Source organism: Artemia franciscana, chromosome 13, assembly GCF_032884065.1.
Source record: "Artemia franciscana chromosome 13, ASM3288406v1, whole genome shotgun sequence".
In the NCBI taxonomy this organism is placed as follows: Eukaryota; Metazoa; Arthropoda; class Branchiopoda; order Anostraca; family Artemiidae; genus Artemia; species Artemia franciscana.
This window is the reverse complement of record NC_088875.1, coordinates 40470009-40495698: the sequence shown is the minus strand read 5'-3', so window position 1 is coordinate 40495698 and position 25690 is coordinate 40470009. Positions and strand designations below refer to the sequence as shown.

The window sequence follows — 25690 nt, the reverse complement described above, 5'->3', positions numbered from 1 at the left end:
CAAGAACTTCAAATCTGAGAATATTTAATTTGAACACTTTTCAGGGCCACCCCAAATTTGAGCGAGTCAAGCCTCTAAAAACAACTTAAATTCCTTACCAACAAATATAGCAACAATGCAACTCAACCCCATTTAACTTATCACCAGTTCAACTGAACCCCCGTTTAGCCCCCGTGCAACTCAAGCCCCATTTAGTTGAACCATTGTTCAAAGAAAGAAAAATTATACAAGTTTGGGTATCAAGCAAATTTTTAGAATTCCCAAAAGTTCGTCTCGTAACTGGTTTTATTGTTGATATAAAAATAAATACCATCTATTTTTGACGAATCAACATTGTATTTAAATGAATTTTTTCACTTAGTAGTTTTTCCTACTTGAAAAAGGGGACTGAGAAGGGGATTAATCGAGAGGGAAATTTTCAAAATCGAATTAAGGATTTTGATTATGGATATTGAACTGGTAGACCTTTAATGGTTTAAAACCTTCGCAATCCAGAAATGATGCTAATATCGTATTTTTTAAAGCGGGAAAATGTGAGTTTTAGCTGCCAAATGGTCTTAAACAGCTCTCTTGTGCCCAATTAATGCCAGAGAAGTACAATAAAAAAAGGTTGACTCATCAGTGCTGCCAACTCTTTCAAAAAAATCCCATAATTTTGTTTCCGCACTTATATTGGTCTATTAACATAAATTTAAATAATAGCTATCATTGCTGAATCAAGAGATAGTGTATTGCAACGTGTTTTTAAGGTTTTGCTACATGTTATTTTTCTCTTTGATTTTCTCTGTACCTGTGTTGCTGCAAATATGAAATTCAGTTGTGTTAGGGCCCTGGGTATGACAATTTTTTCTTAGTTTCAAATATGGAAAACACAAGGATAAATTACTGATTTTTAGAGGGGACGGGGTGAATGATAAGTTTTGCATTGACGCAGCATAAACAAAAAACGAGGACATGGAGAATTTAGCTAAATAACGGCTGAGCTGAACGATAGTTCATTTGCAAGGGAGTCAGTTAAAAAAGGGCTGAGTTATATGGAGGTTGAGTTACATTGGGGTTTAGTTTGAAGAGGTCTGAGTTGTACGAGGGTTCAATTATATGGATTCTGTTGCACTTGGTGTTTGGATTGACTCAGATTCCCCCATATTTTTGACTCAGGTTTACAGGCAAAAAAAATGTTTAAATAGTCAAATAGTCGATAGTTTCACTATATGTCAAGATAGTTTTTGTCAAAATAGTACAGGTCAAATAGTTCTTATCTGCTGGGAAATTTTCGTCTATGGCTACTTGTTCTCCCGCATACTTTTATGGCTGTCGAATCTTTTGCGGCTGCCTGAGCCATTATTTTTAATGCTTCCATAGAGCCAAACAAGCCATCTCAGAGAATTGGAAACTAATAATTCTTCATATGAAATGGCAATTGTTGAAGGAGATATGAAAAGCCTGAGTTTCAAAAAGAAAAGAAAAAAGACCAAATAGCACAAAAGTTCCTCTCTTGTATTTTTAATATTTCAGTTTTATTGTCATTCTACGGTTTAACCCAATTTCAATGAAGTCAAGAAACAAAATAGTAACTCGGGCAATAAAGCAAAAACACTTTTATTAATATAATATAAATTTGGAGAATACCCCAAAGACAACTCCATCCTCGCTGAAAATTCTCACGCAAAATGTCTTGCGGACGTCTTCAAATCATGTTTAAAATCTCCTTCCTTGGAAAAATTTTCTCAGAAATACCCCCACCCCCAGCGTATTATTTTATTTCAAATTCAAGTCATAACGTTTCATTTTTTCTGAAGTATCGTATGTACAATACAATGCTTTATAAATAAAACAATTTTAACTCTTTACTTTATACATCTACTGAACTAATGGAAAACATACGTTTTTGATGGCGTGTATTAGTAAAAATTAACCATTTTCTAATACACCAAAAAATAACGTAATGAATAACTAAAAAAAAAACATACCACAAAAAAGATCAATCTCTTTCACAATATCCCCTCGAAAAAAAAGCTCCCAACATCCTTAGTCCCTCACTACTACCCACTTCTCCTTACCACCCCAACTAACCCTACCTCCCTACCACCTCTTATCTCCTCACAAATAAACGAAAATTCAACCATTATTCAATAAATAATCTTTTAACTTTCTTTTAAACTCTACAAGATGCTCAACCACCCTAATGCTCACTGGTAGAGATTTCCAGACTGCGGTTCCAAGAAACTGTAATCGAAATCCTGATCTTGTGCTACTCTTAAGCTCAATCACTAATTTATCACTATCCCTTGTATCATATTCATTTAAACAAATAAAAAAAAAAACGTTTTGCCCCATGATAAGGCCCAACTATACACTTCACAAACCCCAAAATATTAAATAAAAGACTATTTTGCTCAATAACAGGGCCCAACTAGACACACAGCAAATTTGTTTCATGTGGGATTCTTCTTTGTTTTAAGTAAATCATTAGTTTCGCATAATCCTACAAAACAGTCGATTGTTTTTTTCATTAGTTTCGTAGATATGCTATATAAGCTACAAAGCAATAGCTTTTATCAGTTTTAAAATTTGACTTCGATCTTTAGTTCCATCAAAGAAAGTTCGATAAAAAAAATAGCTGTGGTAACAGAGGCGACAATCCTATACGGCTTCCATATAAGATGTTCAAATTAATGTTGCAAAATTAAGTGTCTATTTCCTTTGAAAAATAGCAAAGGGTTACCAACTTTTGAAAATCAGGTACATCAGATGCGCATGCCAATCGTTGCCAAAATTTGTCAAGCGTATTAGAATTTTGTCAAGCTTTGCAGGGACTGTGGCAGGCGTGGTAGAACTCTGGCAGTTTAAGTGAAATTTATTTAAACGATAAATTAATAATTCGGCTCTATATCCGTTATAATTGAAAAATTAAAATAGTCCCAGAGTCATTACCTAGATGAATTCTACCTGGACTGTAGATAAAATAACACGAAAAAAAGCAATTCATTCAGGCAAGGATAAATCCAGAACAAGTTTTAAAGTGACTCATACTTTTTCTTATACACTTTCCTAAAAGGTATTTTTGTAGCAGATTCATCGCTAATGGCTATTGGTTTTTTAATACGATTTGTTAGATGATATCTAATATAATTTCTCTGTAAAGCATTCAGTGAGAATTCCTGCAAATTTAAAGAAAGACTAGATCCTAAAATGTGTAAACTTTTTCTTTGAATTCCAAGTAATTTTGTATTGTTCAGAAGATAGATAATATTTGAAGATTTATTAGGAGCTTCACATGATAAGAAATATTTGATTTTATGTCTCTTGTTAGCCTACGGCTAGTCTTACTATAAACAAAAAGGAAGGGATAACCGTTTAAAAAAGTGTATCTCTGACAAAATCTAATTCTGTTGGGACATAAAGTTCTGGGCATACATTTAGGACAGGATCCATACGAGAAGTTGCGACACCTCTTTTAACATATGGTGGGGGGATTAAGCTTAAAATACAAATATTTATTGGTTTGTGTGGGCTTTTTGTAAAAAATGTTTATTTTTTGTAAAATTTTTTGTATAAATCTAGTTTATCACTGCTGCGAATAACTAACACATCTAGAAACGGTAGGCCTATTTTATTTGCATTTTTAATTTCTAAAGTAAACTCTAAATTTTTTTGTCATACATTCCTTCCTAAGTTAACGTTTTCCATTAAAGATTATTTCAAGTAGTAGAATTTTCAGTTGACGCAGCAAAATTTTGTTTCGGAGACCTCTTTGATTGGTGAAAAAATAAAAAAATAAAACGATTCTGGTAGAATTTTCTAAGCCATGGACGTACTAAAATCTTTTTTTTTCTGGGCTATTCCATTCAAATTATCCAATAAAATTTGTTTGTTTTTTTGTTATTAGCATACAAGTTTTACTATTCCCTTTTCACTCCCCACCCCCCCAAAAAAACTCCTCGTGTGTTCCTGTTGTAAACCATATCATACAATTGCGACTTCTTCCTCCGAGTTTTATCAAATAACTAGCTTGAATTCTGTTGCGCAACCGGCTCGAATCATGGGCATATATGATCTGGTTTAGTAATTCTCGAATTCATATTCTAAGAGAGGCTTGTAGAGGGCTAATTAAAATTCATTGTCTTCTCGTGACCGCTATTGAGCCAAAAAAGGTGCATATGGACAGTTTAGAATATGAAAGAATATTTAACGCTTTGTGGTTTATTTCATGGAATGGTGGTACTCCTAGTGGAGTGATATGAGAGGGCAATGAAACTTTCCACGTTTTTAAGAAGTATTGGCGATTCGTTTCAAAAAAAAGTTTCAAACGGAAAGCTTAAATGGATTATTTTTATTTGCAATAGCAAAGCCACCAGGACTAGGTCCACTCCCCAAGGATGAATTTTTCCACTGGCTTCCGACCAATTTTCTTTTCAACACTGCCAAAGTTATTCAGCCTAACTACTTACAACCGGACTTTTTCTCATTGCAAAGTCCGCGAAAATTTTAACTACAGAACATACCGGGCCCAAATAAAGTTAACTATTCAGGTTTTGCTTTTCCTCTTCTCTTGGGTTGTTAGTATGCAACCTTGAACATTGAACTAGAGGATCATTTCTCCAATTCTCACTAAAGAGATGGACAATAAATAGCCAAATCTGGCAGCAGTTCCACCTACCCTGACCGTCTTCGGGTTTCACCAAATTTGTCCGGGAAAAAGAGCTCTCCCAAATTCGTTAAAAATCAATGTTAGGGCCGAGTTTCAGCATTGGCTGACCGTCTCAACGACAAAGGGACCATAAGTGAATATTTCCAGCACCACAGGGAGCTCCCAAAGCAACTTTGGGCAAAATCAATTGGGAATCTTATACGTGTCAAAAGTTTGAAAAGGTAACGATAGGTATCTTAAAATGAAAAAGAAACTGATAATCTATTACTAATTTGTAATGAAAAGTGCTCTTTACTCAATATATACGCAAAACAAATATTATACATTTAGTGTTTTTAAACTTTTCCATCAAGGCGGTTACCGCAACAAGAAACTCTTTTTCAACAATACTTGCTTTGAGCTTATTTTTAATTTTTTCCAAGCAGGTAGGCCTACTCTAAAATGTTTTTATGGACGACTCTTTCTATAAAATCTTTTTATAAAATGAAAGTTTGCTCAGTTCAATCGATATGATTCACAAATTCTGATGATGCAATTTCCATTCAATCTGAAAATTTTATCCCCGGAAAAAAGCAGAAGAATTTAAGAAGTTCTTCTAACATTTTCTGGAAAGTATGCGTCGGATTTCTGTTTTCTGTCGTTTACTGATATTTCTAATCCAGGGGTGTAATATTCTACGGAACAGGGGGGCAAAACTCCCCCTCGAGACTCAAGTTTACCCCCTTCTCAGACCCCTTCTCAGACCTCAGTTTGCCCCCCAGCTATCTTTGCCTCAATGGCAATACACGAATCATTTTTCAGTTTTCAATGTCATTTTCACCTGATTTGGGAAAATTGGCTCCAACTTTGCCCCCTCCCAGGATTTTGACAAAATTACGCCACTATTCATATCATATCTTTAAGCGTTAAGGCAACATCACTGATTCAATTTTATTGGAAAGGTGTCTAAAAAGCAACACCGTGAACAGCCAGATCATGTACCTGCATCCCTTTTTTTAAAGATAATAAGCTTCTGGTGAGGGTTGGGTTTTTTGAGGGGCTATTATGGTTCCCTAATCATACATTTCATTCTTTTTATGATTATATATAAAGCAGTGTGTTTAAGAGGAATACATGTGTCCATGCGTTAAAACTAGCATCAAAGTATCCAATATGACTTTCCAGTGGATGTGTATGTCTATTAAGTTAGTCATTTAAAAAACAAACCCTGTAGTCTCTAAAAAACAAACTATACAATAGTATAGTTTAAAATATTTATTCCAATAGTCCGAAAAAACCAACCATTTTTACCTCTTATTAATAGTCTTGAATTTACTCTTATCTTGGATTTCCCTGGGGATTTCAGTTGGTATTTTGTTTCGAGCACATTCTAAAATTTATGGTAGTAAGAGCACTCGCATCAGATAATAGTGTAGAACTGTTCTTGGTCAGTTTCAGAAAAATCGAATTTCTGGATAAAATTGTAAGAGAAAAAAGGTTGAAGGGTTATTTTCTTTGTAGCTATGTATCCAAAAGTTTGACCTGATGTGGTGCAAGTAACCATGTTTAGAAAACTTCAAGCATGGTATTTATAAAATAACATTATCAAAATTTTTAGTTTCAATTATAAAATACCAAAAAAATGGGAGTTCCAAAAACCAACCGTATTTCTTCGTTTTTCCAGTACCACAGGATTGAGACGACACCAAAGAAGACTACATTTCTTGGTGACGACAAACGACAATGTATTTCTAAACTCTGGAACGATTAGACACTAGATGTTAAAAGAACAAAGTATTTGATAGAATAAAGCGAATGACTAGAAATTAGGAACATCAAAACGCAAACATTTCTTCAGGGATATCAGCTGGGAGGCACAATCAGTCCCTTATACCTAGGCTGTTATAAACAACTTTGCTATGGTTTCATTCTTTTTTTTAATAAGGAAAATTCCGCTCAAGATTTCATAATATTTAGAGGAAAATAATCCCCCCCTTGATTTCAAATCCTTGAAAAAAATTCATTTCATTCTCCCTATATTTTTGTCAGTTGGTGGTACTTTCAATGTGATCAAAAACTTACAGAATCACAGAAACTTACAGAAACAAAGACAAAGAAAAGAAAAGAAACAGAAAACACAGAAAAGAACTTACAGAAATAATGGCAAGGCATATCGTAGTAAGAGAATCATTTTTTCGTCTTCTATCCATCTAAAACTACGCCCAAAAGACGAATTGAGACTGGTGCCGAAAATTTGTACTCAGCAGATGAATAATGTATTTTGCTTGATTTAGCTCCTTATGGAATTCTAAGTAGTTAAATTGCGTAAATTCATTTTCACTCAAACTTTATTGATGTCGTACAAGAGAAAAATTCAAAAGTAGATCATAGCTTTGTGCAAGGCCAGAATCATTGAGCATTTGATTTATTCCTGTTCTAAGAAAATTAAGAAACTGATTAAATTCTTAAATACATTTATGCATCTTATTTACATTCGTCAACTATTGACCATTTTAGGAACTAAAGAAAACCCAGAACAGAAGAGTACGGGTAACTTACAAAAATGGAAACTGGCGTTAGTGTTGGCAAAAAAATATCAGCATCATCTGGTGCTTGGCGACAAGCGGAATTTTTTAAGCTCTTTAATAATTTTTCTGTCAGGAACTGAGATAAGACACTTTTTATGGCCCTAATTTTACCAGATACACTAACTGAATTAATTGTTGTTCTTATAATTACACTTAAAAAATGCCAAGTGTTGCCAGACGCTAGATGGGGCTAATACTTTTTTGTCGACATCAGTGCCAGTTCCCGCTATTATAAGTAACTCATACTATTCGTCCACAAATAGCAGGATAAACACCAAAATTGGACAGTTTTATAAATAACTCCTGGACCAAGCTTCGCTCGGTAGAAAGAAATACAGTTTCTATTAGAAGTTTATTTCCATTTATTTCATTCGGCAAACCACTTTTTTATTTATAGATTTAAATTTATTGACGACCACGCTATACTGTAATGTACTTCTTAAAAATATTGAGCACACTCATTTTCTACATAATTTGTCATAAAACTCACAGATGTTTGTCGTACCATTCATGTAAAAAACGTTAGAAGAATTCAATAATAAAATAAATATTGTCCAATAAAAATTTTGACGATACGATGACCCCTGAAAAAAAAACAAATAAAGACGCACCCATTACCGGTCTTCTGGCAAAAAATACGAAGTTCCACATTTTTTGTAGATAGGAGCTTGAAACTTTTACAACGGGGTTCTCTGATACGTTGAATGCGATGGTGTAATTTTCGTGAAGATTCTATGACTTTTAGGGGGTGTTTCCCCCTATTTTCCAAAATAAGGCAAATTTTCTCAGACTCGTAACTTTTGAAGAGTAAGACAAAATTTGGTGAAACTTATATATTTAAAATCAGCATAAAAATCTGATTGTTTTAATGTATCATTTAGCATCAAAATTCCGTTTTTTAGAGTTTCGTTTACTATTGAGCCGGGTCGCTCCTTACTGCAGTTCGTTACCACGAACTGTTTGATTTATATTAAGATTTATCGATTTTAGTGTATTTTTTACAGTGTTTTAACGGTGATTGATAGAAAGCTTGAATGACTCGATCATTTTGATCAAAAGCAGCGTTTTAGATTATCTTTGATAAAGATTGAAGAGTTGATTGAAAAGCCGATTGAAGGTTGATTAAAGCACACGTTAATGAATTAACGGATACGTTTGATCAAAATGATTGATCGTCTAGGGCCTCCTTTATGCACCATTTTTTTAAATTTATCTTTAATTTATTTGTACTGTGCTCTTTGTCGGTTGCTGATGTCGAGCTAATAAGAAAAAAGAAACAGAACAATTAGGAAAAACAGTAAATTCAAGGTAAAATAATAACTAATAAATACAACTATGAAAACAAATGAAGAAACAAGAATTGGGAAAACACTGAAAAAAAAATTTCATCTAAGTTTCGCAGAATTTCGTAGATAGGCTACATCTCACTTGCTTCTGCACGGAAACAAATTTCAGAATTATCTTTTCTATAGAATCAAATTAATGAGTTATAAATATTAACGATGGATAACGCAATAGAAATATGGCAATTATAAATTCAACAGGGTCAAGCAAATAACGCCATAAAAATAACTCATTTAATTAGCTGTTGGATTTTGATGTAGAAGTTTATGACGTTCCAAATGCTCATAAATTCAAATATTAATACATTTTACTAAAACTCGTGAAACAACAGGTAATAATGAACTTGGTTTATGATTGCCCGAATCATTCTTGTTACCACCCTTAAACACAGGAGTTATTCTTGCGATTTGGACAATTGGGGAACTTCCTTTGCTTAAAACAAGCATTAATAAGGGACATAAAAATATATGTGAAATGCTTGGAAACGTGTTGATTGGTTGATATAGCGGTATGAATTTTCCTATGTCTATATCTGAGTGGAATAAAGTTATTAATAGTGCAAAGTGTGATACTGATGATCTTACCTATACCATCTCGTTGACAGGTTCTGCATCTCATTGACAGAATCATCTTGTTCTCATTATTCTGCTATCTTAACTAATGTAAATAATAAGTTATTCGTCCTTTAAGAAACTATAAGACGAAGTTCTTCGTCGGAATCTTGTCCGGGTTGGTATTATTTTGTTATTTGTAGGTTTGTAAATTCTTATTTTGCAAATTTTTCGGACATCAATGATATTTCAACAAAACACTTAAATACTGATTCAAAAAATTATTATAATTATTAAGAAAAATAATTTCTTAAATTATTGTGACCGTGTGTGGGGACTTTAAGGTTAAACTTGGAAGCGATGCCTCCGTTGGCCCAGCTATCCTTGGTAAACATGGACTGGGGGAAATCAATGATAATGGCGTAAGTTTAATTGACTTCTGTGCGACTCATGAACTTATCGTCGGTGCATCATGGTTCCCTCATAAACGAATACACAAATACACTTGGAACTCGCCTGATGGTGGAACAAGAAATGAAATAGACCATACTTTCATTGCCAAGCACAGGGAACGTGGTTTAGAGAATGTTAGAACCTTTCGAGGTGCTGACTGCTATTCCAACCTCCAACTTGTTGTTGCTAAGTTTAAGCTGAAACTAAAAACTGTCATAAAGCGTTTGTCATAAAAACGTTTAATGTGAGAAAACTGCAGGACCCTTATGTATTAAAAAAGTATACATCTACTTTGTCAAATAAGTTTTCCATGTTAAGGGACGAGTTGCCAATTGATAATCCATGGGAAAAGATCGTTGAATCCCTGAAAGAGGTGGCACATGAAGTTGTGTGATATAACAGGAAGAATAAAGAGCAGTAGATATCTGACTGGAATATCATTGATCAAAGGGCAAAAGTCAAAATTCTCGTAGATAGGCATGGGCATAACACGACATGCACTAGAGAATATCTAGATGATCTAAAAGCGCAGTATAAGCGTCTCAATAAACAAGTCAAAACACGGACTAGGAATGATAAGAGGGTGTACCTTGAAACTATGGCTGATCAGGCTGAAGTAGCCGCCAGGCGGGGAGATAGTCGTACTGTGTACACTACAACGAAGGAGCTTGGGGGTATTTAGAAGGCTTCTTCGACCCAAGTTGAAAACAAAGAAGGCATCTTATTAATCCAGACGGAAGACATAATCCGACGCTGGATGGAGCATTTCAGCGAGGTATTAAATCAGGTGACTCGCACAACTTCTTTAAATATCCCTGAAGAAACATCGTTCGATCTTGGAATATATTCTGGACCTCTTGCTAAGTGAAGTAAAAGAGGCTCTAAAAACTTTGAAAAACGGAAAGGCAGCCGGCAACGATGGTATGACCCCAGAACTATTGAAATATGGTAGAAGCGCCCTAGCAGTACCTATGTTTGAAATTTTGTCGCGTGTTTGGGATGATGAAAAAGTCCCGAGTGAATGGTCAAAGGCAGTAATTGTCAAACTCTTCAAAAATGGACAAAAGACTAAATGTGATAATTGGAGAGGCATCGCTTTATAATCAGTTAGTAGCAAGGTTTTGTGCCAAATTATTCTCAATAGAACTCAAAGTTATGTGGAGAAAGTTCTGAGAGATGAATAACATGGATTCCGCCAAAACAGATCGTGTTGTGACCTAATATTCAGCCTGAGAGTCTTGCTCAAAGAATATAATGAATGGCAAGCTCAACTACTCACAGTATTTATATATTTTCTCAATACCTTCGACTCGATACACCGCGGGACCATGTGGAAAATTTTAATGCATTACGGGATCCCGATCAAAATTGTAAATATAATTAAAGCGCTATACCTTGATATTATGTGAGCAGTACAAACAGAGGGTGGCCTAACGGAGTGGTTCACCATTCAGTCAGGTGTAAGGCAGGGCTGCATTCTATCACCATTATTATTTGCCATAGTCATAGATTTTGTGCTTCGTGGATGTAGCTTCAGGGGGGGGGGTCTACAATTAAACCCACTAGGAGAACTTCATGACGGTGTTTTTCGGACGATATTGCACTCTTCACTCACGAATCGGAACCTATACAACACAATGTAAATGAACTTGGGCATATGGCAAATGCTGTTGGACTCTCTATAAACGCTAACAAGACTAAATCAATGTCAAATGCGGTCATTCCTGATTTAGCTGAAGGACTCTTGGCCAATCTTGAAAGAGAAATTTTGTGCCGAATAGCATTGGCTGGCTCTGCCTTCAATTGTCTTAGAATTTTTTGGAGAAATAACAAATATTCCCAGAAGCTAAAGCTCAGAATTTATAATAGCAATGTCCTATCCGTCCTTACATATGGCTGTGAAACTTAGAGTATCACTGCGCAACTAGAAACACGATTACGGGCATTTGATAATAACTGCCTAAGATCTAAATGGAATATACATTGGGCGGAAAGAATAAGAAATGATGAGATAGCATGACAAATCATACCCCCATCCTTAATGTCATTAGAAAGTGACGATGGATGAATTGGGGGCACATGGTGCGAATGGGTCATGGAAGGCTGCCACATGACATATGGTGTTGGACACCCCCTGACCTCCGCAAGTCAAGGAGACCCAAAATGACCATTGGCAGGATGTTAAAGAAGGAGACAAAGTTGGCAAGGTCTTCAGTGGAGGAGCTTTGGTCGATGGTCCAGGACAGGTCGTCGTGGCGAATCACTGTTGTTACCTTATGCGCCTTCAGGCGTGGGAGGACCTAAGCCTAAGTAAGTCTAAGGAGAATATCCTGTTGAAGAAGAAGAAGGATTATTTTGTGGAGCCATGAGTGTGGTCACAATTTTTTTTTTTTGCTGCTACGGTATAGTACTCGACTCTAGGGAAGTCAGCTAGACTTCATGACTAGTTTATTGGACTTGAACCCCCTCCCCTCTTCCTTATGATTATTTAAAATGATAATAGGCAGTAATAGCTAGAGCTTCAGTAACAAGATTTTATTTGATATGCCAGGGGATGTTCAATAAACCTCAGACATGATAAAAAAATAAGTAAGAATTTACAATTAAAAATTTCATAAATTCATTTACTTATTACACGATATATTCTTAAAGCATTTAATTTGTGTCTTGAGTTATATTAAACATCTTATGAATATTTAAAATGGTAAATAATGAAAATATAATGATAAACTTAAACGTAAATGTTTGTATTAGAGTTATTTTTTACGCAAATGTTTTAAGAGAAAAGATATTTAATGTCAGGAATTTTTGCAATTAGTTGAAAAACAATGCTAGTAATAAATTCAATGATTACTGGAGAGCTGTTAAACTGAGAATAATTAATATTGAGATAATAAATTGAGAATAATGATGGTCTTTCAGAAGGGTTGGCACCTGTAGCACCAACAGGAAAGTGCAATTTTAGCTCCATTTTACTATGTATAGTACATCCTCAAAACTAGAGCTCATCCCAGCCTAAGGCCACTGCAGCAGCTCACGGCCATATCAGTTTCTTGGTTAGTTTTTAGTCCAGGGTTGTCACTCACTGATCAATTTTTGACACACGGACTTGAACCGACAGTGGCAGAGTGTATTTAAAGCGTATTTTACTGATAGGCTTCAGACACTCGTTATATCATCTATCATAATATTTTCATATAGCATTACTGAATATTAAACTCATTCAGCCCTTTGCTTCATGATTTAAACTTATTTTTGATCCAAATTCTTATAGACATTAAGATAATATTAACCAAGATTCACATAATGTCTTCCATATAATGTCTATTAATAAAGTTGTTCATAATCTTTAACACGAGCTAGTAGACAATAAAGTTATAACAACAAGCAATAAAAGGTCATAAGAAATAGGCTGTATGAAAATGTGCTTTAATTAGCTTTTACGTGGCTATAATAGACAAAAAGATTAAGATTGCTAAGAGAGGATGCACGAATGAAAGATACAGGGTTGCCAAAAATTGTGGTTCTTGTCGATCCACTAAGGGAAAACTGATGAATCGTATGGGAAGGCATTCTTAGTAAGAATTTTAAAGAAATTGGGACTTCATGAAAGGTGGTGAAGGATTAGACTTTATGAAGCTTAGGGGTGAATATGACCACGCAAATCTTTGTGTGGCTCAAGAGGCTAGGTGTTAAAACGAGTTACTAGTATTGGGTGTAGCGGTTTCGCGTTAGCTAGATATTTCTTATTCCTTAAAAAAAAGGAAATAGAATTCTATTTTCTTTAAAAAAAACCTGTGATCTATTGCAAAGGAATTTGTGAATAGGTTTATTAAAGTTGATACAAATATGCACTAAAGACATATTAGATAATAACAGTAATATTACGTCAAATGCTTCCCTGAATCAACTTGGCCATCCATTCAGGGTCAATTGAAAAGCTTGTTATCTCTAAATGGTATGTGAAGGTATCATTAGGCAAGATTTAAAAGACATTGGAATATTATGGAAGATGGTGAAGAATTAGGCTTTGAGGAGCCTGGGGTTGAGTATGACCGTGCAAATCTCTGTCTGGCTCAAGAGGCTTGGTGTTAAAACGAGTTGCTAGTATTGGGTGTAGCGGTTCCGCGCTAGCTAGATATTTCTTCTTGCTTAAAAAAAAAAAAAAAAAACATAATTCTATCTTCTTAAGAAAAACCCAGCGATCTACTGCAAAGGAATTTGTGAATAGGTTTATTAATGTTGAGAAAAATATGCACTAAAGACATATAAGGAAATAACAGCAATATTATGTCAAATGGTTCTTTTTTCTCCGAATCAACTTGGCCATCCATTCAGGGCCAATTGAAAAGCTTGTTATCTCTAAATGGTATGTGATGGCATCATTAGGCAAGATTTAAAAGACATTGGAACATCACGGAAGATGGTGAAGAATTAGGCTTTGAGGAGCCTGGGGTTGAGTATGAGCGTGCAAAGTTTAGTGTGGCTCAAGAGACTAGGTCTTGTAATGAGTTGCTAGTAGTAGTTCTAACGGTTTATCACTAGCTAGATATTTCTTCTTTCTTAAAAAAGCAATACAATGCTTCCTCTGTAAGAAAAACCTTGTGATCTACTGCACAGAAATTTGTGAATAGCTTTATTAAAGTTGAGAAAAATATGCACTAAAGACATATAAGGAATCAACAGCAATATTAGGTCAAATTGTTCTTTTTTGGCTGACTCAGCCTCAAAAACAGAAATTCCAAGGTTCGATGTAAAGTATAGACTACAAAATAACTGGAAGGCTACTAGCTTCAAATATCAGCAGCACAAAGTCAGTTAAAACACTAAATAAGTCAACGAAATTCAGTCTTCAATAAGCACGTACGTAAAGATCAGTTGGATCCATCAATCTGTATAAAGGTATAATTACTTTTTTGGCCTTTGGGATTTCCATACTGGTACTTTATAACTTCAACATTGTCCAAAAGACTAAGTAATCTACAAAAATGTGTTCGAGTACCACCCAAAATTTTTATCCAAAACATGAAAAAATTTACATTTTTGTGTGAAAAAGTGTAATATGAAAGACAATCTATTTTCGATTTTAAAATGGGAAGTATTGCAGAAACTAGGTTGGTCAAATTTAAGCCCATGAAGTTTTTCTTTGAGATGTAAAATCTACTTGTTATTGTGAGCCTTTTGATCTAGTTGTCTCTTCTTCTTTGAAGTCCTAGAACTCAAATCTTACAAATGCTTCACTTCCCGATTGTCTCTTAGAACCTTTTGGTATTGAGAGCTTTTCATTATTCTTGTCATAAAAGAAATTCTGTACCTCCTCACTCTCCCCAAAAACAATAATGACAATAAAATTACCCTCTGGTCTATTTGCTTACAAGTGCATAAGTGGGGTTAGTTCTGTAAAAATATAAAAAACAACTCGACTTAAAAGTTGAACCTCCAAACATTAAAATCAAGAACTGGCAAGCACTGAACAACTATGCAGACGATAAATGAATAACGAAGACTACATTACTGTTCGTGAAAGCATCCACTAACATGTTTTACATATAATATATTATATACTATATATTTCGTACATATACATATTATAAACATATTATATGATGTACATATTATGTAATATATTATATATATAATATATTACAAAACGAGACTATTACTGAAGAGAACACTGGTTGAAACATATTGAACTGGTTGAGACACTGGTTGAAATGCACTTAACACATGAAATGAGTATCGTTTTATTCAATCATATCCTCACTACCCATATTGGATCATTACTAATCAAATTACTAAAATTTTGCCTAAAGGAATTTTGGATGGAAGAAACAGATTTTGCTAACAAAACTAATGAAATAGCATCTCTCAGCGACTCCTAGAGGATAAGAAGAGTATATATTGATATTTTATATGTTTTCCAAGAAACTTGTTGAAAAATAGATTTTTTTGAATAGTTTTGTTAGAAATTTCAAAGTTTTCTCTGTTCAGTGTTATCTAATGACTAAGTTTTGACAAAAGAAATTTCTTTCTACGAATATCGGCCTACCTAGGAACAGTGATGTCGTCTAGGGAGACCGCTCTATCACTTTTAAGTGGTAAGTCTAATTGACAGGGAAATTTTTGAAATATTATAAGAAATTTTCTTAAAATTCAAATCATTTTTGGTAATTTTTCGTAAATTACAAAGTTTTACTCGACAAAATAATTCTACAGCTGAAGTTTCAAAGAACATGGTACAGCCGTTCGAGCAAAAATCACCAAGGAAAATAACTGTACAAATTGTAGACGCCGTGCCTGTTGGATCGAGGAATTTCAAGTCTTTCTAGAAAAGTCCTTGAAAAAAAAAATGTACATACAGATAAACATATCTGTACTTTTAAATATACATATCTAAAAAACAATACCACATGTATATTTTTATAATTTTTCATTTATTTTACGCATAATCTTGCAGGACATGATAACAAATTGTAACGTCCAATCAAAGCAAAGGGAAACCAATCCTCTCAGAATCTAGGCTATATTTCGAAAGAAATAAAGTTTGTATTACCATGTCCCGGAAATATTGACCTATTTTTGGGAATTTAAAAAGCCTATTGTTTGAAGATAACAAAAGATAAAGCAATAAAGAACTATTTCAAGACACTGAAATATTTTTCTAAGAGAATATTTTGGTTCTATGTCTAAGAGCCGTCATGAGCCACTTACAGATAAATATAAATATTGCAAACAAAATTACTAAAATGTAATGTCTTGCAACAAGAATTAGCCGACCTTTAAGAGAACTTGGAATAAAAATGGCTAACAAATAATTAAAAAAAAGCATTTTAGTGACTAAAGTTCAATCATTAAATAATAAAAAGGGTAGTAAAAAGGGTAGTAAACACCATAAAAGAAAGAGAAACACTATTATTTTTCATTTCATTATTTTCCTTTCCGTATATTATTTTCAGTTTTACAGTTTCCGCTGTAAAAACTATTCTTTAATTTCTTTAATTTATTCTTTTTTAATTTTTAATATTTTTTTTATTCTTAAATTTATCGGATCATATTAATCCTTCAGTGAACTCAAGAAAGAGAAGCAAATACCCGTTCCTTTTCTAAAATCTGATTGGGTTTTCTAATATGATTTCTTAAGTCAATAAAACGATGAAATGTTTTTTGTCACAAGATCTTTCTGAAAGTATCCTCTTTGTTTATGTGGGATTTAACTAAGTTAGTATTCATAACAGGCATTACAAGACAGTAACTCCACGATAAATATAAGATATATTAGTTCAAAACGGCAAAAAGCTTTTATTTAGCTCAAATATCAGAATTACAAAAAACTGTTTAGGCCTTTTAGCCATTTGCAGAAAGTGGAATTCCTTTTCCAGGGAGCCACCCTGGCCTTTTGGAAAGAACTTTTTCCAAATAGCAATCGAAGATTAATTTGTGGGTCCAATCTAACCCTTTTCGAAAACCCAATCTCTTGATACCCTTCCAGATGAAAATCTACTTATGCAATGTCTTTATCTTTACAAAATGAAACTTAAAAAAAAAACTAAGCTAAATTAGGAAACGAGGGCAGTGGGAGCATGGTTCAAAACTAACATTCAAATAAGCAATTCATCTATCGGAAATCATTTTCGCTGACTCGTCAAGAACTATTCGGGATGATGGCCTGACACTTGTAGACGTTGTGGCTCCACTGCTTCCAGTGTAAGAAGATGGACGCTTGTAGACAGATCGGCCAAGTACTCTTCGGAAACAGGAATAACGAGCAGCAAGCATCTCAAGAATCTGCAAAATTATATATATATATATATATATATATATATATATATATATATATATATATATATATATATATATATATATATATATATATATATATATATATATATATATATATATATATATATATATATATATGTAAATATATATATATATATATATATATATATATATATATATATATATATATATATATATATATATATATATATATATATATATATATATATATATATATATATATATATATATACATATATATACTAGCTGTTGGGGTGGCGCTTCGCCCGCCCCCCCCCCAAGCCCCCCCGCGCGCGTAAGTCGTTACGCGCCATATCAGTTACGCGCCATTGTAGTTGTGTCCCTGTGAATATAGATAAAAGAGAAAAGATTTCTCTTTTCGTTATAGATATATATATGTTTTTAACTACGTAAAACTTACGAATATACAACTTTCTTCGATGTCCCATTGTCTGTGCATATAAATAGATTGTCAGGTTTACCGACTCTTGAACATGCAACATAAATTGTCCATGGGAAAAACAATCCGTGTTCAGATCTATACTTCATTATTCTAATGATTGCCCTTGAGCTTTGTTGATGGTGATTGCTAATCCAACATTCCCTGTGTCCCGGTCGTCATTTATATTCCCAGTATCCTGGTGGTCATTTGTGTCCCAGTGTCCCAATCTGTAATTTCTCTTTGAGCGTCCCGTTCGTCATTTATATTCCCTGTGTCCTGGTCGTCATTTGTGTCCCGGTGTCCCGGTCTGTAATTTATCTTTGAGTGTCCCGGTCGTCATTTATATCTCCCGGTCGTTATTTGTGTCCCAGTGTCCCAGTCTGTAATTTCTCTTTGAGTGTCCCGGTCGTCATTTATATTCCCTGTGTCCCAGCTTTTAGTTTTCTTTTTCTCCTTCATTTTTCAGTTTTTTTTCCTTTTTTTTAGTTTTTTCTTTTTCAATTTTTAGTTTTTTTTTTAATTTTTTTATTAGTTTTTAGTTTTTTTTTCTTTTTAGTTTTTTTGTAGTTTTTACCTTTTTTCTAGTTTTTTTTCTTTTTTAGTTTTAGTTTTTTACCTTTTTTGTTTTTTTAGTTTTTTAGCTTTTTTAGTTTTTTTAGTATTTTCTTTTTAGTTTTTTTGTAGTTTTTACCTTTTTTAGTTTTTTTCTTCTTTTGTATTAATGCTAAAGCCAAGGTTCAAACCTTGAGCCTCTCTGACCTAGAACCTGGAACATAACGCTTTACCAACTCAGCTACTTCGGCTTGAATACATTCGTTTTGAGCAGCTTCCTCGGGTGTTGCCATTGTAGGTTCTTCAGTCATTTTACAATTAGAAATTTCTCTTTCAACGATCTTCTTACAATTAAAAATTTGTCTTTGAACGATATTCTTAAATACCTGTGTCCTGGTCGTCATTTTTATTCCCTGTGTCCCGGTCGTCATTTGTGTCCCGGTATCCCAGCCTGTAATTTCTCTTTGAGTGTCCAGGTCGTCATTTATATTCCCTCTGTCCCGCTCGTCATTTGTGTCCTGGTCTGTAATTTCTCTTTGAGTGTTTTTTCTTTTTAGTTTTTTTTTAGTTTTTTACCTTTTTTCTTTTTTCAGTTTTCTTTTTCTTCTTTATTTTTCAGCGTCACTATGAAATACATATCGCCGAACCTTTGTTTTTGTAACTAAAATCTAGTAGGCATTGATGACCTTATCCAAGTCAAAATCCCAAACCCAATCATCATCGCTATCATTTTCAGTTTTGATATGATTTGACTCTCGCTGTCCAGGTGGATTTTCATCTAACTGCGCGGTTTTGGGTTCTTTAGCCGCAAGCCTGTTTTCTTGCTGTTCTTGTGATTCCTCAGCACGCTTTCTTTTCTTACTTTCTCTATCAGCCGCAAGTTTTTGGCATAGAATCTTTGAGCAGCTTCCTCGGCTGTTGCCATTGTAGGTTCTTCAGTCATTTTACAATTAAACATTTTTCCGTCCACGATCTTCTTACAATTAAAAATTTGTCTTCGAACGATTTTCTTAGATACTTTTGATGACGTCATCGTCATAACAAACACGACGACAACTAACTTCATGACGACATAATGACATGACGTCATTCGACAGACCCACAGACAAACAATTTATTTATATACTAGCTGTTGGGGTGGCGCTTCGCGCCACCCCAACACCTGGTTGGTGGAGGCGCTTCGCGCCCCCCCCCCAAGCCCCCCCGCGCGCGTAAGTCGTTACGCGCCATATTAGTTACGCGCCATTGTAGTTGTGTCCCTATGTCCCACCTGTGAATATAGATAGATATATATATATATATATATATATATATATATATATATATATATATATATATATATATATATATATATATATATATATATATATATATATGTTTTTAACTACGTAAAACTTGCGAATATACAACATTCTTTGCTGTCCCATTGTCTGTGCATATAAATAGATTGTCAGGTTTACCGACTCTTGAACATGCAACATATAATGGTCCATGGGAAAACAATCCGTATTCAGATCTATACCTCATGATTCTAATTATTGCCCTTGAGCTTTGTTGATGGTGATTGCTAATCGACCATTCCCTGAGTCGCCATCGTCATTTATATATCCCCCTGTGCACCCCGGCGTCCCCTTTATAGTTATGTCCCTGTGTCCCGGTCGTCATTTATATTCCCTGTGTCCCGGTCGTCATTTGTGTCCCGGTGTCCCAGTCTGTGATTTCTCTTTGAGCGTCCCGGGCGTCATTTATATTCCTTGTGTCCCGTTTTTTACCTTTTTTTCTTTTTAGTTTTTTATTGGTTTTTACCTTTTTTTTTAGCTTTTTCAGTTTTTTTTCGTTTTTTCTTTTTACTTTTTTTTTAGTTTTTATCTTTTTTATTTTTTTTTATTTTTATTTTTAATTTTATTAGTTTTCTTTTTCTCTTATATTTTTCAGTTTTTTCCTGTTTTTTAGTTTTTTTTTTAGTTTTTAGTTTTTTAAGTTTTTTCCTTTTTTTAGTTTCTTTAGTTTTTTTAGTTTTTCGGCTTTTTTATTTTTTTATTAGTTTTTAGGTTTTTTTGTAGTTTTTGCCTTTTTTTAGTTTTTTCAGTTTTTTTTTTAGTTTTTAGTTTTTTACCTTTTTTAGCCTAACCAGGATTTGAACCTGGGACCTTCATTCTCCGTTCTGACACCCTCTCTCACCGAGTGACTACTCCAGCATGTTCATTTTGGTGTTTTAAATGGTATATTATTAACCAAATTAATGTGTTTTACAATATACTAAGCATCGTCATAACAAAAATGACGACAACTAATTTCATGACGTCAGCTGACACAGAAACATGACGTCACCTGATCCACAGATCCACAGACAGACAACTTATTTTTATATATATAGATATATACTAGCTGTTGGGGCGGCGCTTCGCGCCACCCCAACACCTAGTTGGTGGGGGCGCTTCGCACCCCCCCCCCCCAAAGCCCCCCCGCGCGCGTAAGTCGCTACGCGCCATTGTAGTTGTGTCCCTATGTCCCACCTGTGAATATAGATATATATATATATATATATATATATATATATATATATATATATATATATATATATATATATATATATATATATATATATATATATATATGTTTTTAACTACGTAAAACTTGCGAATATATATATATATATATATATATATATATATATATATATATATATCGCAAGTTTTACGTAGTTAAAAACACATATATATATATATATATATATATGTTTTTAACTACGTAAAACTTGCGAATATATATATATATATATATATATATATATATATATATATATATATATATATATATATATATATATATATATATATATATATATATATATATATATATATATATATATATATATATATATATATATATATATATATATATATATATATATATATATATATATATATATATATATATATATATATATATATATATATATATATATATATATTTTTAACTACGTAAAACTTGCGAATATATATATATATATATATATATATATATATATATATATATATATATATATATATATATATATATATATATATATATATATATATATATATATATATATATATATATATATGAAAACGCTTGTGTATACAAAGCTGTCGAGTATGCTCTGTATCCTAGGTAGTGAAAAAGGCAAAGAGGTCCAGAAAAAGGCACAGATTAGTGTCATTCAAGCAGTCCTGCAACCACTTCGCTAATTAGTAAGTAGACATAGACATAGAGATAGACATAGACATTTTTTTATTTTCATCCAAAACATATAAATTAAACAAAGAATTTGCCATTAACGGCCACTCTTAAGACAAAAGAGTCCTGACTGTGGCCGCAATTCTAACCACCATGAATCTGCTAAATCATTTCCTCAAATGATTTTGGAGAAAGAAAAAAATCCTTTGGGGGAGGGGGTAAAAAAAAACAAAATAATTAATATGCTCAAGAATTATCGAGTCTTCGCCAACCCCAATGATGAAACTGTTGGATGCTAGGAAGAACTAGAAACTCTTTACTGATCAGCTCCGTAGAAAATTCTCATAGTTTGAATTTTTAAGTTTCCGAGGTTCTATTATTAAAGCTAAACCTAGCTTTGAATTATTTTTTTTTTTTTTACAGCCCAGTTACATGGAAAATCCTAACAATGAAGAACTAACCTTCGCAATTGACAAAAAAAGACCAAAAGTGAATATAGACAATCTTCCCATGGTACAAGATCCTTTATTTTTAGGGCGCTTGAGGGGGAGAGGGTTGTTAACGCAGACCAGGTTGATAAGACCAGTGAATAAAGGGCTATGAGAGGAAGCCTGACCTTTACTTTTTGAATGGTATGATCATCTTTGTGAGTTTAAGAATAAGAGTGAAGAGACTCTTAGCTAAATATGCCACATGAGTCGCTTAGACACCAAATTGTTTAACTCTATTTTTTCAATTTTTTGATATTGTAGTGTCACCGCACTTCATTTGCTCTTAGCTTAGCAAACCCAGAAGGGAATTCTCTGTAAATAAGGATTAGAGTTTCATTAAGCCATTGAGTGCGAGAAGATTTTCATTTTCCCAAATTTTCTGTATTAGATGGCGTGGACCACAGAAGTTAGAGGCACCTGTAAGATACACGTAGCTGGAAGAAGTTGCAGGGTGGGAGTATGTCAACTTGTCAACAAGTCAACTTTGTCAACTTGTCAGCCAGTTCAGTATGTCAAGCTTGGAGCAAGGTTTGCCATGTTCGGTGAAATAAGTTAGGCTTTGCGATATATGTCAAGATGTGGGTATTGGTCAACCGTTCTCTTGAATACTATTAAATCTATTTTAATAGATTTAAAATCTATTCTAAAAATTTAATTAAAAATCTATTCTAATGCGACAAGCTTGAAAGATTACCATATTTGGTATTAATAAATAAAAGATCTATTCTAATGGAGTTGGTCTTCTCCAAGAGTTCGGTAGGATTAAGGAGGTAGTAAGATATGAGGTGCCTAAAAAACTTTGGTCTCGAAAAGTTATTATCTATAAAAAAACAGATGTTTTGAGATTCTATTCGAGGAAAAGGCATGACTAAAGGAGACTATAGAGTGCTCCATCTCTTTTGTTTGCTTTTGACAGGTAGTAAAAGGTCATTATTGTTTTAAAACAATAATTATAAAACAATAATTCTAATAAAACAATAATAATTATTGTTATTAAAGACTGAGTATTTTGCATTTAAGTTTAAAGAAACAGAAGGTAATCATGAAAAACCATGGAGACTGATTAACAACTTGCGACAAGATTGAAAGCTTACCGTATTTGGTATTAATAAATAAATAAATAAATGAAGTCTGTGATTAAACAAGATCAGTCTAGTTTAGGTGAAATTACCCCGGGTAGTATAAATATTGAATCAATTTGTGACAATTTCTCTACCAATAGAAAAAAATAGATCAAGTGTCACGCCTGAGTGAGATGATGGTGGGTTAATTTAGGTCATTTCTGAAGAATCTGATGCGTCAGTTTATTTAAGACCAGTAAAATTAAGTGAAGCATCTGAAGTTGTTAAAAATATGGAAAATGGTGCAGCCGGATCTGACCTCATTGCTCTAAAGATTTTCCGCTGCGTATACTTTGTGATTTGTAAGTGATCCCTATTTTTAATTAATGAGTGTTTCCAATTACGAGTTTTTCCTGAAAGTTTCAAAAATGCACAGGTGGAACCTTTGTTTAAAGGCGGTGAATCGGAAAATATAGATAATTACGAACTGATATCGCTACTTTGAGAGTGTTTCAAAATAAAGTGGTTAGAGTGCTGACAGGTGTAGACAGACGTTCTTCAGTGAGGTCAAGGTATGTTGAGCTTGCCCATTTATGCAACTAAATTGTTGCATATTGCAAGGTATGCAACTAAATTGCCCATTTTTGGTCTAGCGAGATTTTATAATGCTCTATTAAGGAAATAATTTGTGTAACAAATAGTTTGTTGCCTAAGTGCTTCAGCAGTCTTTTTTTTACTGGTTTCAAGTTTTCATAAGCATGATACAAGGATAACAATTCAGTTTAGAAATCCTAGCAAAACTACTGCACGTTCAAAGTTTTCTGTGCGTCATATTTTCCCTAGTGACTGAAATTATTTCCCCCAAAACCTTGTACAGGAATCAAACCTGAGGGAATTTTGAAGGTTGCTGAATGGTCATTGTTTCTAGACTTATGAGAAGGATGGGTGATGAGTTCTCTAATTTATTTATTTAGTATTTAATTTAACTGTTGTTGTTTTTTGGTTTAATGGATTGATGATGGGATGTACCGAAAGTTTTTTATTTGATTATGTGTCGTTTCTTGTCTTGTTTCGGTGGTTAATTGTCGTCACCTTTCGTAAGTTGGTTTATATATAGGCTTAGGGGGGTAATTATTTACCTAAACAAGCTCTGCTTCAGGTTTTCTTGTGTATATTGTTGGTGAAGAAGCCCTTTCTTCTTTAAAAGAAAGTAAAAATGAAGAAGACAATTTTACGAATTTCTTACTAAAATATATTTGAACACATTTCTTATAGCAATGCCAAATAAATCTTGAGCATTTACTCCTTCTGGCATTTATCTGCTACATATAGTTGAAATTTCCTAAAAATTTTCTAGGGGTCTATTAAATATTTTCGAGAGGAATTTCTTAAGATTGTGACTTTTTGCAAATCTTTATATATTTCAAGCAATAAGCCGTACGAAAATGCAACTCTATCCCACTTTCTATGCACGTTAATGATAAAAGGTAAAGAACATGACATTGAACTTCGCTGTTCCTACCGGCGATGCTGATCTGTTTCATGGCCCTTGAACCAGAAACTGCGAAGAAGGATCAGGGGCTAGCCATCTTGTGCTTTCGCACACCCTTTCTGTTTATTTTCCCCTAGATTCCTCTAGGTAATCATTTACAGCTGGGTCGACTCTGGCTGAGTTTAAAGAGTCACTCAATTGACCCCTCTTCTAAAACAAATACCCATTGACACCAGGACTCGAGCCCCCATCTTCACGGACAAAGGATTTCAAGTCTATCATCACAACCTCTTGGCTAGGATAGTTCTAGGGCTGTAATGATATAAAAACTGAGATGGCTAGCTCTGTGGATGGAATATAGGTCAAACTGAAAGCAGGTTGCCCCCTAGGTGGGTGGAAGGAAGTCGCAAGGAATGATTTCAGGAAAAATTGGAACTTCTTAGGAGGGTGTAAAGAGAGAGGCTTTAACTAGATTGAGACGGATGAAGAGCATACATAGTTGCGCTGGCCACAGGTGGCTTGGTGCCAGAGTGAGTTGTTAAAGTAGTAAAAGTAGTAATGTTATTGAAAGTGTATGTTAGATACAGCCATCCAATAACTGGTGGGAAAACTATCAGTGACCCTCTAGAGTGAGTAGTAGCAGTTTCCTAGGAAAGTAGAGACCAGTTCAGTTAGTTGTTTTTGATGATCATGATCGTGAGTCGTTTCCTTTTTTTGGCTAAAGGCCAGTTAGCCTGAAGGCTAGTTAGGCCAGTTGACTATAGTTTTTTTTATACATTATGCACAGTCAAAGGGTTTAATTAAAAGGTAATGGTTTTTAATTGTAGTTTAGTAAGTATATCTTATTTTGTCTCATGATTCGGGGATCAGGCTGAATATTTCAGGAAAAAATGTGTTTTCTTGGATAGAGGGAAAGCAATGGGGCTTTGAATTTTTGAAAAATGAGTAAACTGTTTTTTTTTTCCATCCTAAAAAAAGATATTCCATGGTTTCGTTCCTTTTATGCCTGTTATTCGACAGTGCCTGTGACGAGTTATATCCGTATAGTTATATCAAGTGACAAG

General features: G+C 33.8%; 1 protein-coding gene and 1 long non-coding RNA gene across 17 annotated transcripts in view; one reads left to right on the top strand and one right to left on the bottom strand.

Annotated features, from left to right (window-relative positions):
- Positions 1 to 25690, top strand: part of LOC136034932 (uncharacterized) — a 256407-nt gene that overhangs the window by 130852 nt on the left and 99865 nt on the right. The window lies entirely within an intron of this gene.
- The window catches only part of LOC136034928 (G-protein coupled receptor Mth2-like), a 154413-nt gene continuing 142908 nt past the window's right edge, over positions 14186 to 25690 (bottom strand). For all 16 annotated transcript variants that reach the window (XM_065716438.1, XM_065716444.1, XM_065716440.1 and 13 more), the window contains one exon: positions 14186 to 17351. In XM_065716438.1, coding sequence (XP_065572510.1) covers positions 17178 to 17351 — 174 coding nt within the window. In that variant the 3' untranslated portion in view covers positions 14186 to 17177. The remainder of the gene's footprint in view (positions 17352 to 25690) is intronic.